This window comes from Dasypus novemcinctus, chromosome Y (genome assembly GCF_030445035.2).
Source record: "Dasypus novemcinctus isolate mDasNov1 chromosome Y, mDasNov1.1.hap2, whole genome shotgun sequence".
NCBI classification, from domain to species: Eukaryota; Metazoa; Chordata; class Mammalia; order Cingulata; family Dasypodidae; genus Dasypus; species Dasypus novemcinctus.
Window position 1 is genome coordinate 15,736,734 of NC_092216.1, and position 17,340 is coordinate 15,754,073.

The 17,340-nt window shown below is 39.3% G+C and overlaps 1 protein-coding gene across 1 annotated transcript in view; it reads right to left on the minus strand.

Annotated features, from left to right (window-relative positions):
* Positions 1-17,340, minus strand: part of LOC139438262 (BCL-6 corepressor-like) — a 161,907-nt gene that overhangs the window by 68,775 nt on the left and 75,792 nt on the right. The window contains 1 exon segment of the mRNA XM_071213401.1: positions 13,968-14,134. Coding sequence (XP_071069502.1) covers positions 13,968-14,134 — 167 coding nt within the window.

A 17,340-nucleotide genomic window follows, 5' to 3' on the forward strand; every position in this document is an offset into this window, starting at 1 on the left:
TTCATTCCTGGTATGCAAGAATGGTTCAACAGAAGAAAACCAATCAATATTATACACTACATAAACAGATTGAAAGAAAAAAAAAATCACATAGTTATCTCTACAGGTGAAGAAATGGCATTTGACAAAACACAGCACCCTTTCCTGAAAAAAAAAAAAAAACTACCAAAAATAGGGATATGAGAAAACTTCATTATTATGATAAAGAATATATATGAAAAACCCATAGCAAACATCATAAACAATGGTGAAATCCCAAAACTTTCCCTCCAAGATAGGAAAATAGAAAAGGATGCCCACCATCAAATCTCCTTTTCGACATTAGTTAGAAGTATTGCTTGAGCACTTAGGCAAGAAAAAGATATAAAAAGGCATCAAATTGGAAAGGAAGAAGTCATAATTTCACTATTTGCAAACAAGATGATCCTATACACAGAAAGCCCTGAGAAATACACAACAAAGCTTAAGTCAAGGTTTTAAGATCATTGTGGAAAAACCAGTATCAGCAGCATTTCTGTGAACCAATAATGAAGCAATCTGTGGAAATAATGAAAAAGTACCATTTACAGTAGCAACTGAAAGAATCAAATGCCTAGGAATGAATTTAACTAAAGAGATAATTGACTTAAATGGAGAAAACAACACAACCTTTAAAAGAAAGCAAAGAAGACTTAAATTAATGGAAGAATATTCCCTGTTCCTGGATAGGAAGACTAGACATCATTAAGATGTCTACCCTACCCAAACTGATATAAAGATTTAACATAATCCCAATAAAAATCAACAAGCATTTCTTACTGAATTGGAAAGACTAACTATAAAATTTATTTGGAAGGGCAAGAGGCACTGCATAACCACAGACATACATACTGACAAAGAAAAATGAAATTGGAGGAATCACACTACAGTGACCTTACAAGATACAAGCAGGCTACAGTGGTCAAAACAGCATGTTATTGGAACAAGGATAGACACACTGACCAATGGAACCAAATGGAGTTTTCTGATACAGATCCTCATATACACAGTCATCTGATATTCAACAAGATCGCTGAGCCCACTCAACTGGGAGAGAATGGCCTCTTCAACAACTGGTGCTTGGAGAACTGGGTATCCATATCCAGAAGACGAGAAAGGAACACCATCTCTCACCTTATACAAAAATTAAGTCAGGATGGATCAAAGATCTAAATATAAGAGCCATCACCATAAAGACCTTGGAAGATATAGTAGTTTGATATGGTTATGAATCCCAAAAATAGATATTGGATTCTTTTTGTAATCTGGTGTGTACCTGGGCATCATCGAGTTATGATTAGGCCTTTGATTGGACCATATCGTTAGGGAGTTAAGTGCCCGCTCCTTAGTGGGTGGGTACTCACAGATAAAAAACATGGCATAGGACAGAGTTGAGGGTTATTAATGTTGGAATTTTGATGTTGGAGTTTGATGCTGAAGTCGTAAGCTGGAGCCCCAGGAAATAAGCACACAGAGGAAAGAAAAGCAAGACTGGGCAAAGGAATAGAGAACCTGAGCCAGGACAAGAACAGAGGGGTAGAGGTGGCTCATTAGACACAGCAGAAATCCCAGGGAGAGAGACAGAGCTTTTCACTGGATGGTCTAAAGCTAACCTTGTGAAGAGAGGCAGCCTAGAGAGTCTCATAATCTATGGCTGACTATGTGGAGAAAAGAGAGGAGCAGAGCCCAGAGGAACCCAGGAAGCCTGAAATCTTGCAGCCCAGAGGAACCCAGGAAGCCTGAAATCTTGCAGCCATTGGCAGCCAGCTTGATCGAACAACTGAAAATAGATTTTGTAAGGGAAGCAACTTATGCTTTATGGTCTGGTGTCTGTAAGCTCACAACCCCAAATAAATACCCTTTATAGAAGCTGGCAGCCTTCTGATATTTTGCATCAGCACCTCTGTTGGCTGACTAATACAGAATTTGGTGCAGAGGAGTGGGGAAATGCTTTTGCAATTACCAAAATGATGGAACGGTCTTATAAATGAGTAAGGGGTGTTTCTGGAGGAACTGTGAGATGCCTGGAAGAAAAGACCTACAGTGCTTTGAAGAGACTGTTGATAGCATGGATGCTAAAGAGACTTTTTATGACATCTTAGGAAAAAATGATGAAAGTATTTTTGGAAACTGGAGGAAGGGCAATCCGTGTTTTCAAGATGCAGAGAAATTAGCAAGATTAACTCCTGGTTTCTTACGGAAGGAAGGATTTGAAAAAGGTGAGCCTGGGCATTTGGCCAAAGATATTTCCAGAGTAAACCCAGAGAATGTGGCTTGGATTCTGCTTGTAGCTTATAGCAAAATTCTGGTCAGGAGAGATATACTGAGGACTGAAATGTCAGGCACAAAGAAAACAGAATCTGAGTGTGGAAATTCTAAGTCTCTGGAAATCAAGGTCCCAGATGAAAGTGCCCCATTTGTGGACTTCAATCAATATTGAAGATGCAGGGAAAAGGACTTGGCCCAGTGGTTAGGGCGTCTTCCTACCACCTGGGAGGTCCGCAGTTCAAACCCCGGGCCTCCTTGACCCGTGTGGAGCTGGCTCATGCGCAGTACTGATGCGCGCAAGGAGTGCTGTGCCATGCAGAGGTGTCCCCCGTGTAGGGGAGCCCCACGCTCAAGGAGTGCACCTGTAAGGAGAGCCGCCCAGCGCGAAAGAACGTGCAGCCTGCCCAGGAATGGCGCCGCCCACACTTCCCATGCCGCTGACGACAACAGAAGCGGAAAGAAGAAACAAGACGCAGCAAATAGACACAGAGAACAGACAACCGGGGGGGGGGGCAAATTAAATAAAAATATATATATATATATATATATTTAGAAGATGCAGTTATCTAGGAAAGACTTGTGGAAAATCTTACTATCCAACTATCCAATGGCTTGGACACGTGCTTCCTGCATGAAAAACCAAAACGTTTTTTGAAAGAGCTGTACAAACAAAACCACTGTTGGCCTGGAGTAAAAGTGACATGGAAAGGAGAGATTGAAGAAGAAACAGCGTTAAGAGGTAAACCATGGAAACTGAGATCTGGAATTAGGACATCACCTTGGGCCAAGAGAAGAAGCACACTCACGTGGTACAGAGAGGGAGAGCTTGCCCCAGGAGTTGAAGAGGGTGGATGTTCCTGTCCGATGTTCTGGGAGACTTTGCTGCCCCCGGGTGCAGAGAAAATGGGGCACATTCCCCAAGGATTAGGGTGGTTAACGTCAGGACCCCACAGGTCTGGGAAGGGTGGACTTGTCCCCCAAAAGTTAGAGAAGAAGGCACCATGGTCAACTCATTGTTTTGAGAGTGTTGAGTGCACATTGCAAAGGTCAGCGAAGGCCAGGTGGTCAGCTCATTGCTCTGAGTGGGTTGAGCCTCTATGCCAAAGGTTAGGGGAAATGTTGTCTTCATGACACTGTACAGGGGGCGTTAAGACTCTAACCCAAAGATTGGGTAAGGTGTGGCAATCAACCCAACCCTCTTTGAGGGAGAGTTCTGGAGCTTGGTCAACACCTAGATGCTTGAAGAGGGTGTAACCAAGAAAATGATGGTTGGACAAGCATATGGAAAGGGTGGGTTCCCTGAAGGAACCAAGAAGAAACCATCATCTTAAGAATGACTCTCACACTAAAATCGAACAGCATATGCCCTGAAGGTTTTTTTAATTATAGAGGATACATGAGAGGTTTCCCTTCCATTTCTCCTTATTGTAATGAAAATGTTTATCTTTTGTCTGTCCATTTGTGTACTGGAAACAGATAAATTGTTTTGTAAGTTTCAGAGGTCTATAGCAGGCAACACTTTGACCCAGGATAAACTGTATTTCTTTAAATCAATTGTGATATGATTTAGTACTTGCCTTGTTACTGATTTAAGGCTTTCTTAAAAATACTGTAATGTTTTTTGGAATTCAGAGGGTGGAGTGTAGCAGTTTGATATGTTTATGAATTCCAAAAGGAGATATTGGAGTTTGTTTGTAATCTGGTCTGGATCTGGGCATGATTAAGTTATGATTAGGGCTTTGATTGGGCCATGTCAAAGGCATGGCAAAGGACAGAGATGAGGGTTTCTGTTTTTGGCGTTTTGATGTTTGAGTTTGATGCTGAAGTCTTCAGCTGGAGCCCCAGGAAGTAAGCTCTCAGAAGAAAGAGAAGCAAGCCCCAGGAAGAGAGGGAACTTGAACCCAGGAAGAAGCAAGCCGCAGGAAGAGAGGGCCTGAGCCAGGAGAAGAACACAGTGGAATAGAGATGGCTCCTTAGACATGGAAGAAACCCCAGGAAGAGAGACAGAGTTGTTCAGCTGATAGTCTAGAGCTGACCCGTGGAGAGAGGCAAAGTCTAGAGAGACTCATAGTCTACAGCTGACATTGTGGAGAAAAGAAAGGAGCTGAGCCAAGAGGCACCCAGGAAGCCTGAATTTTCACAAACTTCAGCAGTCATCTTGCTCTAACATATGAAAATAGACTTTAGTGAGAGAAATAACTTACGCTTCATGGCCCTCTATAAAAGCAGGCAGGCTTCTGGTATTTTGCACCAGCACCCCACCTGGCTGACGAATGAAGAAGACAGTGTAGGGAAGCATCTACAGGACCTTGTATTAGGAAATGGTGCCATGAACTTCACATCCAAGGCATGAGCTACAAAAGGATAAACAGAGCAATGGGACCTCCTCAAAATTAAAATTTTGCACCTCAAAGGAGTTTGTCAAGAAAGTGAAAAGGCAGCCTACTCAAAGGGATAAAACATTAATATTTGGTAACCATGTATTTGATAGGAGTGTGCTATCTATTATATATAAAGAAATTGTACACTGCAAAAATAAAAAGACTAACAAACCATTTAAGAAATGGGCAAATGGTTTGAATAGACACTTCTCAAAAGGAAGAAATACAAATGGCTAAAAAGCAAAAGAAAAGATGCTCAACATCTCTAGCTATTAGGGAAGTGAAAATCAAAACTACAATGGGACATCATCTTATACCCATTAGATTGGAAGCTACTGAAAAATCAGAGGACTACAAGTGTTGAAGAGGATGCAGAGTTACAGGAACCCTCATCCACTCTTGGTGGGAATTTACAAGGATGTAGCCATCGTGGAGGACAGTTTGGCAGTTCCTCAAAATCAACAACGCAGGGAGCCGAGGTCCCCACTGTCTCCTGAAGAAGACAAGCATGACCGTGAGCTGGCAAATTGGGCAGTGCAGTGAACTGATGCAACAAGATGACACAACAGACATGGGGAGTAAAAACTTAAGATACACAGCAAAGCAGGGAATGGAGGTGGCTCAAGAGATTAGGTTCTCCCTTCCAACTGGGAGATCCCGGGTTTAGTGCCCAGTGCCTTCTAAACAAACAAACAAACAAGGAAGATGGACACACATGGCAAGTGCAAACAACACAGGAGTGGGGAGAAATAAATAAAATACATCTCAAAAAATAAATCCTTCAACAAAGAAAATTCCAAGGCTGAATGGCTACGCTGCTGAAACCACCAAACATTTAAAGAAGAATTAACGGCAATCATAAACTCTTCTGAAAAATTCGAGATGGAATACATCCTAATCAATTGTGTGATGCCAGCATTACCCTGATAGAAAAGTGAGGTAAAGACAGCACAAGAAAACAAGAGAACAATATCCATATGAATACAGATATGAAATTCCTCAACCAAGGTTCAGCCAACTGAATACATTAAAAGGATTATGCAAGTAAAATGGTGTTGGAATAGGCAGGCAGGGCTCAATTCTCTCAACATGAAACAAGGGAAACAGGGCCAGAAGCTGTCCAAGGGACCTGCTTGGGGGTGGGGGTCAGCAGACCCAGACAGTGCTGCACAACTCCCAGAAGGGAGGACACAGAGAGAAGAAGAACAAAAACGAAAAACAAAATAAAAGAAAGTGAGTTACCAAACCCAAGAGGTGGCCAGAAGGGAATTCAATTCCGCACAAAAGACATGCTAAGATAAAATCACTGGCTCACAGCAGCTGATTAAGAAGGGGAATAGACATATTCTTCCCTGTTAGCTGTTACAGAGGCAGAGGGAGGTTGAGGTAAAGGGCATCTCTTCAGTGAATTCAACCCGCAGAGCCTTGGCTCTGGCTAGATTAGAGACACTGGATAGTGGGTGATGAGGGAAACAACTCAGTGGAAAAGTCTGCTTGACAATAACACCTACTGGCAGGTCTGGAAACGTCATGGCAAAGAATTGTTTTCTCCCTTAAACTGCCAGGGAAAATTTCTGTGCCCCATTATTATTATGTCCTGGTCATATGTAGATAGGTTAAAACTGAGCAATTACAAAGACTGTGAATAAGGTGAACCAAGTATTAATGAAGCTCTATGAAATAAAAAAACACTAGGCAAAAGAGAGAAAATGACCACAGAGTAAATTCACCAACATATCCAGATGTCTAGATATCAGCAAAAAATTACAATCAAGTAGGAAACAGGAAGAGATGGTCCAAGCAAAGGAACAAATCAAATATCCTGATGAAATACAGGACTTAAAATAATTAATCAGTCATAATCACACAATTCTCCTAACTCAGTTCAAGGAACTGAAAGAAAAGGAGCTAAAGAGATAAATGATAGTAAGAAGACACTGGGTGAGCATATAAAGAATAATCTAAAAGCCAGAAAATAGAAGTAACAGAATTTATGGAACGAAAGGTATAATGGATGAGATTAAAAATATTTTAGAGCCACACAAGAGCAGATATGGATTGCCTGAAGACAGAATTAGTGATTTCAAGGACAAGATATCAGACCTGCAAAGGACAGGAAAACAGAAAGGAAAAGAGATGGAAAGAATATTTAAGGAAATAAAAGGAAACACACACACACACACAAATCTTCCCAACACTTAGGAAAGGCAAATATTGATATATGAGAACGACAAGATACTCCAAATGGAATAAATCCAAATAGCCTACTTCAAGACACCTACTTTCAGAATGTCATACATCACAGATAAAGAGAGGATTCTGAGAGCAGCAAGAGAAAAGCAAAGCACCACCTACAAAGGAACCTTGATAAGATTAAGTGCTGGCCTCTCAGCAAAAAACATGGAAGACCGAAGAAAGGGATATGATGTATTTAAGTTTCAAAAAGAAAAACGGCCAGCCAGGAATGCCGTATCTGGTAAAAGTGTCCTTCAATTATGAGGGTGATAGGGAACGGGTATAGCTCTATGCCTAAGTGCCTGGTTCCCTTGTACAAGGTCCAAGGTTCAACACCTGGAAATTCCTCAAAAAAAAAAAAAAAAAGAAAAGAAAAGATAAGATAAAAAGAGGGTGATATCAAAGTCTTCAAAGACAAACAAAAACTGAGAAAGAATGTTACCAACGAACCAGAATTACAAGAGATACTTAAGGGACTGCTGGAGTCTGAAAGGAAAAAAAGAAGGGCAAGAGACTTGTAGAAAAATACAGAAATGAAGATAATTATGAACGGTAAGTTAAAGAGTAAAATGACAGACAATATTAAGATATGACAATAGATAGCCAAAGGACATATGCATGACATAAGTAATGCCATTTCAGTAATAATATCGAACGTTAATGGCTTGAACACTCAAAGCAAGACACAGACTGATAGAATGGATTAAAAAATACAAACCATGTATGTGCCACCTATAAACAACTCACCTCAGACATAAAGACAGAACCAGGTTGAAAGGGCATGGCTGGAAAAAGATATCAAATGTAAATAATAACCAAAATAGAGCTGGAGTAGCAATTTTAATATTGGGTAAAATAGGTCCAATGCAAAACTGTTACACGGGATGAAGAAGTTCATTATATTATATATTAATAAAAGGGGAAATTCACTAAAGAATATTTATGCACCTAACCCTGGCATCCCAAGATACATGGGGCACAAATTGGCAAAACTGAAGGTTTAAAGGGATGTCTGTATAATAAGCATTGGAGACTTTAATATACCACTCTCCATATTGGAAGATCATCTGGGCAGAGGAAAAATAAAGAAACAGAGAGTTTGCATAATATGATAAATGCACTAGACCCAAGAGACAACTATTGAGCATTGCACCTGGAAACAGCAGGATACACATTCTTTTCAAGCATTCATGAAATCTTTTTCAGGAGGGACCTTAAGTTGGGTGATAAGACAGGTCTCATAAAATTTAAAAAGACTGAAATTATACAAAACACTCTGATCCTAATGGAATGAAGCTGGAAATCAATAAAGGGCTGAAAAAAGGGAAAATTCATATGGAGATTAAACAGCATCCTCTAAAATAACCAACAAGTTGAAGAAATTTCAAGAGATTTCAGTAAATAACTTGAGATGAATGAAAATGAGAACACAACATATAAAAATCTATGGGACAATGAAAAGGCAGTGCTGAGAGGGAAATTCATATCCCTGGATGATTACCTTAAAAAAAAACAACAACAAACAGCTGAAATGGAAGATCAAACTGAACAACTGGAGGAACTTGAAAAAAAAGAGCAAAACAATCCCAAACCAAGCCAAAGGAAAGAAATAGTTAAGATCAGAGTAGAAAAAATGAAATTGAGAACAACGACAAAAACCAATAGAATCAACAAAACCAAAATTTGGTTCCTTGAGAAGATCAACAAAATTGAAAAACCCTTAGCTAGACTGACAAATGAAAAAAGAGGGAAGAAGCAAGTAAATAAAATCAGAAATGAGAGGGAAGACATTACTACAGACCCCACAGAAATAAGAGGATACTATGTACAATGGTATGCTCAAAAAAGCTACACTGACCCCTAGAAAAAAGAGAAGAACACAACAAACCAATCACAAGTGAAGAGACTGAAATAGTCATCAAAAACTTCCCAAAGAGGAAAAGCCAGGGATCAGATGGCTTCATAGGTGAATTCTATCAATCATTCAAAGATGACCTAATACCAGTCTTGCTCAGCTCTTCCAAAATATTAAACAAGAAAGAACCCGACCAAACTCAATCTAAGAGATCATAGCCCTAACAATAAAATCAAATGAAGGTATTATGAAGAAAGAAAATTACAGACTAACATCTCTAATGAATACTGATGGAAAAAAAATCCTCAACAAAATACTTGCAAACCAAATCCAAAAGCACTATAAAGAATTATACACCACAATCAAGTGGGTTTCTCAGGTATGCAAGAGTATTTCAACACAAGAAAATCAATTAGTGGAATAACCACATTAATAAACTGAAGAAGAAAAATCACACCATTCTCCTGATTGTTGCAAAAAGGCATTTGCCATAATAGAACACCTTTTCTGAACAAAAACACTCCAAAAGTCAGGAATAGAAGGAAGGTTTCTCAAAATGGTAAAGGAAATATACGGTAAACCTACAATTAGTATTGTATTCAGTGGTGAAAGACTAAAAGCTTTCCTGCTAGGATCAGGAACAAGACAACGATGCCCATTGCTTCCACTGTTACTCAGTACTGTGCTAGAAGTTCTAGCTGGACTAACTGGGCTAGAAAAAGAAGAGATAGATGATCCTATATCAAGAATCTGAAAAATCTACAACAAAGCTAGTAGATCTAAGAGATGAGTTCTGCAAAGTGGCAAGATACAAGAGTAATATGCAAAAATCAATAGTGTTTCTGTACACTACTGATAAGCAATCTGAGAAGGAAATCAGAAAAAATAATTCACTTATAATAACGACTAAAAATAAAATATTTAGGAACGAACTTAATCATGGACAAAAAGGACCTATATTTAGAAAACTACAAAACAGTGCACAAAAAAACTGAAGAAGACAAATAAATCTAAACACTTCTGTGTTCATGGATTAGAAGATTAACTATCACTAAGATGTCAGCTTTACCAAACTGACTTACAGATTCAACTCACCCCCAATAAACAAACCAACAGCCTTTTCTGCAGAAATGTCATAGAAAATTATGGAATTTATTTGGAAGGGTAAGGGGCCCCAAATACAGAAAATGTCTTTGTAAAAAGCAGAAATAAGTTTGAGACATTATTCCAGACTTTAAAGCATATTACTTGGCTACAGTGGTAAAAACAATATGGTACTGGCATAAAGACAGACTGACCAATTGAACCAAACTGAGAACTCAGAAACAGACCCCCACATCTACCGTCAAGTAACTTTTGACAAGGCTGGCAAGCTCTCCCAGCTGGGCCAGAACAGTATATTCAACAAATGGTGCTGGGAGAGGTGGATATCCTTAGCTAAAAGAAAAAAAGACAAACCCTATCATATAGGAAAACTACCTAAAAAATGGATTAAGGACCTAAATATAAAAGCTACTACCATAAAATTCCTTAAAAGAAAGTGAAGGAAAACTTCACCAGGATTTTGTGGTAGGTGGTAGTTTCTTGGACCTTACACCCAAAGCGCACACAACAAAAATTAAAAAATTAAATAAATGGGACCTCCTCCCATTTAAACACTTTTGCATCCAAAAGGACTTTGTCAAAAGGGTGAAAGGGCTGCTGACTCAATGAGAGAAAATATTTGTAAATCACATATCTGATAAGGATTTAAAATCCATGATATATAAACTGATACTAAACCTCAACAATAAAAGACTACTTGGTTAAAAAAATGGTCAAAAGACTTGAAAAGACAACTGTCCAAAGAAGAAGTACAAATGGTGAAAAAACACATAAAAAAAATGTTTAACATCACTAGCAATTAGGGAAATGCAAATCAAAGTTACAATGTCATATCATTTCACACCTAATAGAATAACACTATTCAAAAGCTGAAAACCTACAAATGTTGGAAAGGATGCAGAATGGCAGAAACACTTTTTCATTGTTGGTGGAAATGCAAAATGGTACAGCCACTGTGGAGAACTGTTTGGTAGTTCCTAAGGAAGTTGAACAAAGACTTGCCATGAGATCTGGCAATATAACTAGATATATGTACCCAGAAGAACTGAAAGCAGTGGCATGAACAGACATTTGCACACTCTTGCTCACAGCAGCATTATTCACGATAGCCAAAAGATGGAAACAACCACGTGTCCATCAACAAATGAACAACAACAACAACAACAACAAAAAAAAAAACAGTGGCGCACACGCAGTGGAATATAATGCAATGGTAAGTAGAATGAGGCCAGAAAGCACATGACAACATGGACGAACCTGGAGTATATTATGTTGAGTGAGGCAACCCAGACACAAAAGGACAGAGTATGAATTGCACTACTATGAATTAAATATACTGTGTAAACTCATGGAGTTAATAATTAGAATACAGATCATCAGAAAATAGAATGCAGGTAGGGAAAATAAAGGTAAGGGTTAAGCTGTGCTGAGTTGGAAAGAAATGTATGTAAATCTTTGGCAATGAATAGCAATGGAAAAGCACACAGCAATGATTATAACTAGCAGAGCTATTACATGGGCATGATGGGATAAAATGGAAAGATTTAGGTCATCCGTAATACTAGAAGGAAAGCTAAAGCATATAACACGGGACTGTATAACCTAGTGAAACCTCATGTGAAATATGAATATGGGTCATATTGCACATATAAGACTGTTTTTTTAAAACATAAATACAAATAAATTATAGACAGGGCAACAGGTCAACAGGTCACTGTGCACCAGGGGCAGCTTAGAAAGACTGAGAGATAGTGAACTTTTGTTTGTTTATTAGTATTATTACTATCACTTACTATTATTGAAATAATGAAAATGCTCTAATAATGACCAAAGTGATGAATGCACAGCTATATGATTATACCAAATATCAATGATTATATGCTTTGGATGGATTTATGCTATATTAATATGTATCAATAAAATTTATATGTTAATAAAACAAAACAAAACAGGATTATACACCTTGACCAAGAGGGATTTATGCAGGAATGCAAGGGAGGTTTAACATAAGAAAACCAATAAATATAACACATCATAGAAACAGAATGCAGGGAGAAGAAAACAAAATCACCTCAACCGATAAGGTGTTTGAAAGAATCCAACATACTTTCATGATTCATAAAAACTCAGAAAACTCAGAATAGAAGGGAACGTTCTCAACATGATAAAGACACTTACGAAAAGTCCACAGTAAACATCCCGCTCAAAGTTTACCCGATGCTGTTGTAAGTAAGACAAAGATGTCTTTCAAAGATACACTGCTAGGCAACACTGTACTGCAAGTTATAGCTGGAGCATTCGAGGAAGAAAAATGCATCCCAACGGAAAAGGAAAAAGCAGAACAGCCCTTTCACAGATGACATAATCCTAAATACTGAATAGCCACAGATTCCGCAGGAAAACTACCAGAATGAAAAAAGAAACTCAGCAAAGTGGTAGGATCCAAAAACGCAAAAAACCACTGAATTTCTGTTTGTCCATAACTAACAAAACAATTTGAAAAGGAAAATAAGAAAAGGAGCCCTTTTTCAACAGCATATAAATGAATAAAATATCCAGAAGAAATCTAACCCAGGAGGTAAGAAACGTTACACTGAAATTATGAAACACAACTGGAAGAAATGAAGAAGGACCTAAATAAATGGCAAGACACCCCATGTTCATAGATTGAAAGACTTAATATTGTTAAGATGTCAATACTTCCCACAGCAATCTACAAATTCGATGCAATCAATATAAAAACTTCAGCAGTTCGTTTTCTGTAAACAGAAAAACTGATCCTCAAATTCACAAGGAATTGCAAGGGGTCTCAAATAGTCAATCGAAAGAAAAAAACTGGAGGACTCGCTTTTACATATTACATATGTAATATGTAATATGTAATTTTACATATTACATATGTACAAAAACATATTACAAAGCCACAGAAATGGAGAGTGTGGTAGAGGATGTGAAGAAACGCAGACCAAGAGAACAGATTTGTAGACTATAACTGAAAATTCCTAAGTAAACACACATATTTCCAACCAGTTGATTTTTGACAAGGTGCCACTTCCAATCGGTAGGGAAAGGATACTCTTTTCAATAGATGGTGCTGGGATAACTGAAAATCCACACGTAAAAGAATGAATACAGATGCTTACTTCTCACCATACATAGAAATAATTACAGAATGGATCAATGACCTAAATCTAAGAGCTCAGGCTATAAAAACCTTACAAGAAAAGGCAGGGCCAATACAACTGCTTAAGTAAATAAATAGGTAAATAAACAAATAAAATAGAAAAATAGGGAGAGGTCTTCAAGAACTTATAGTATTACAGATTTTTAGGCTTTACAGTAACAGGACAAACAACCAAATTAAAAAATGGGCGAAAGACCTAAAACATTTCTCCAAAGGAGAAACATTAAGTGGCAATGAATACCTGAAAAGGTGTTCTACATAACTGATCATTAGGAAAGTACAATTCAAAATCACAATGAGATGCTACTTCACACCCAACTAGATTGGTTGCTATTACAATAGTGGAAAATAAGTGTGGGCAGGGATGTGGAGAAAAAGGAATACTTGGTACATTGTTGGTGGGAATATAATTTAAGGTGGCCATTGTGGAAAAGAGTCTGTCAGTTCCTCAGAAAGATGAACATAGAAAAACCTGTTAACCCAGCAATCTTACAACTAACATATACCCAAAAAACTCAAATCAGAAACTTAAACATATATGCGCATACCAACAATCATAGGAGTATTATTCACAATAACAAAAAATGGGAAACAACCCAGGTATGAACGAATCTTGAAATCATCGTATAGAATGAAATAAGCCGGCACAAAAGGACATTGACTGCTTTCTCATCCATATACTTGGAATAAGCAAATTCACAGAGAAAAATGCAGAATAGGGGCTCACTGGGCCCAGGGGAAAGGGAATTGTTGCTTAATGAGAGTGAGTTTTGGTTTGGAGTGATGAAAATTTTTTGAAATAAGTAGTATGAAGGTTATCCAACAATTATGTTTTGCCACTAATAAACTCCCATGTCCATCCCAGTCTGTCCCTCTGGGGTTTCTTGCATACCCTGAGAACTTAGCAGGACACTCCACTGACCTGGTTCCATCCTGGGCGCTGCAGTTGACGTCTGCGCCATATTCAAGGAGGTGCTTCACTATTTTGAGCCGTTTCCCTGCACAAGCTTCATGCAAGGCACAGTAACCTGCATTGTCTCGATGATTCACATCACAAAGCTTGTTCTCCAGGCAGTATAAGACCACATCCTGTGGTGAGAATGAGGAGGAAGTCATTAGATGATGGCAAAATGAACCTCATAAAGGTGAGCTCCCCATAGCTTGATGATGCCTGATGGCAAAGTCATAAATTCTTTCTGGAGAAGTCAGTGTGGCACATGAGGGCAGCGGATTTCTGGGTTTGGTGAAGGGGACAGTGCATGTGGGAAAAACTCAGAGTTGGGATCAGGAAAGTGTAAAAATCAGCAGCCTGGAAAACGTACCAGGAGCCTGACTCGGGACAAGTTCTCTTCAAGCTTTTCCACCATTCCATTATCTTCCTCCCAACCAGGAGATTTATAGAGCATATATATATGCTTGTTAAAAGGAAGCAATTAGCTAATCCTACAAAAGCCCTTAGCCAGCGTCTGGTATCCTTAAGAACAAACAGTTGCTGGGTGTTAATATTTTAAATGATGAATTATTAAGTACAAAGGGACTTAACTGAGCTAATTCAATTGTTGGTCGTGGCCAGACAATAGGCCATCGAAGGATCTTAATGGCAAGCCTTATAAATTCTCTCTTCTAAACGAAAGGCTCTGGCAGTTTGTAGGAAGACGGCAGAGTTAGGGAAGATCTAGGAACCAGATCTTCCAAACACCAGAACAACTATTAAATTGGCAGGAACTGTCTGAATCAACCACTTTGCAACTCCAGGGTCTAAGGGCAACACTGTGCAGAATCCAGAGAGGAATAAGACAAAGAGACTGGTAATCTGCAATAAAGAACAGTGAGTTTAACACTCCCTGCAGCAGCTGCTGTCCCTCAGCCCCCAGCCTCATAGTCAGAACAGTGGGGACAAGAACTCTAGCTCCAGGCTAGATGCCAGGGTAGAACATAAAAAACTAGTCCTCCAAACTCTGGGGACATATGATCTGATCCCAGATCTCTATTTCAAATCACTCTCTGAAGGTGGCCATTGTACCAGGCCTTCTGGGGCAAAGATGGCAGAGAAATCTTAAAGACAGGAATCTTTCTCAAAGCTATGGATAACACATAAAAGCACTGAATTAACCCAGGCAGGTGCTAAATAAGGAAACAGCCTCAAAAACCGAAGAAGCTCCTCCGGCTGCAGTGCTGGCCCTCTCCTATAACCTTTACAAACCAGGACGGAGCCCGTTTGTGCTTCCATTCTGAGCTCCTGGCTAGGCGTCAAAGAGCAGAGTCAGAGTGGCCTTGGTGAGCATACAAGGGTGCATGTATAGTGTCTGCCAATCTGGAAGTCTAAGAAATTGAGTGGGGGCATGTGTCTCCAGCTCTCTTAACCAGAGATGGTCCTAGGGTAGAAGCCCCTTTGAAACAACTATGAGGGTCTGAGATACATTTAGGGGTAAAGAACGGGCTAGAATTAAGTCACTCAATAGTACACAAGAAGAGAAAGCGGTCTATTTCACAGGGAGCAGAGGGGGTACTCACTCTCACTCAAATACGAACAGGGAATCTCTAGCAAGCACAAGTGCAAGAGAAGGAGACTAGCTGGCTCTGGCTCCATGCAGACTCAAATAAGATAAAGAGGCTCAGCACTTCCTTCCCATTTGCTGCAGGCAGATCTATCTACTTGATAGGAGGCCTGAGCTGTGAAGCAGAAAGCCCGCCAAAGTGCAGCAAATATGCAAAGAGAAATAAAAGGTACTTTTTGCCTTGATTTGTTTTCATTAACTCCAGAGGGTCAAGAAAATCTCTGTCATATCACTAGCAGGGTACAAACTTAAGGGACAACCCAGGGACAAAATGCCAGAGTTAATACTTTTAAAAGAGAATTAAGAATTAACAAAAGATTATAATTACTAAATCATATATGCCTTTCTGTTTCCTAATATAGCAGAGAATAGCCCAAAGAAAATACCTAAAATCATGGAAACTTGCTGAACTAGAATCCAGATGCCATTATCTTTGATAATGATGGCAAAACTATATAAGCTTTATCTTATGATTGGCTCTGCCTATACATCCTTATCCTAATTAATTTACAGCTTGGAAGTCTTATTATCACTAGACAGCCTCTTAATGTTTATTAATGAAGAAACTTGAGTCAGCCCAAAACAAACACACCAATTCTTAAACTATCTTACCACATGAACTTAGGTCTAACCAAAATTGAACTGAACTGACAAACTTTGTCTTGTGAGAGATGCAGACCTCACTTTAATACCAAAAACCATGCCATGCCCACCATCATATTAAAGCTATCATTTTCTCACATACATTATGTGACTAGGCATGTAATCAGTGTGCGCATGCTCAATATTTAGATCATCTCTAACGTCATCATCTTGAGCCACTAAACTCATTAGCAAAAACCTGCCTGTTTTGGATACTATAAAACTATGAGAAACACTGCAGTTATGGGAAATAGATTTTAGGCCAATAGGCCATCTGATCTCCTGCTTCATGCTTAGTAATAATCTCTCTCTTCCTTTGAAACCACAGTGTTTCAGGAATTGGGCATCTGAGTGCACCAGGCAGAAAGACCCACTTTAATCACTAACAGCATTTTAAAGTATTAAAATATAGAATATTACTCAGCCGTAAGAAGGAATGCAATATTAACACATGGGATAACATGGATGAATCTTGAGGACTTCATGGTGAGGGAAGCAAGCCAAGCACTGAAGGACAAATATTATATGACCTCACTGATACGAATCAAGCAAATTTTGCAGACTCAGAGAACCAGAGTCTTGAAGACAGATTTACAGGAGGGAGAAAGGGAGAAGGAGGTTGTGAGTCAATGCCCATATGGGCAAAACCTATGATCAGGTGGAAGGTGTCCTTGTGCAGTGCAGGGACACAACAGTGGTGCAGTGATGCTCACAGACCAGTCTGTGAGGGCGTGGGTTGGAGCAGTCATGGAAGTGGGGAGGGGGTTGGGGGAGAGAGCAGATGAACTCTGGTCATTTGCAGGTACATGGTTGAAACTACAACCTTTGGTAATGTTCATCTGTCAATTATGGCAAGGGATGTGGGTAGCATGCAGGACACGGAACACCTGGGCCAGCTTCTAGGAAGTTTCTCAGTGTTCATCTTGTCACTGTGTGTTATATCAGTGGGTGGAGTCTCATATAATGAGCAGGAAGGTGTTAGACTCCCATGCTAGGGAGTCCTGCTATGTTCTCAAAGAGAGGGGTGGGAGTCTCGGCAATGCCTAATCGGGGAGGACAGGCCAGTAAGACAAGCCCTCAACGTGGTATGAAGTA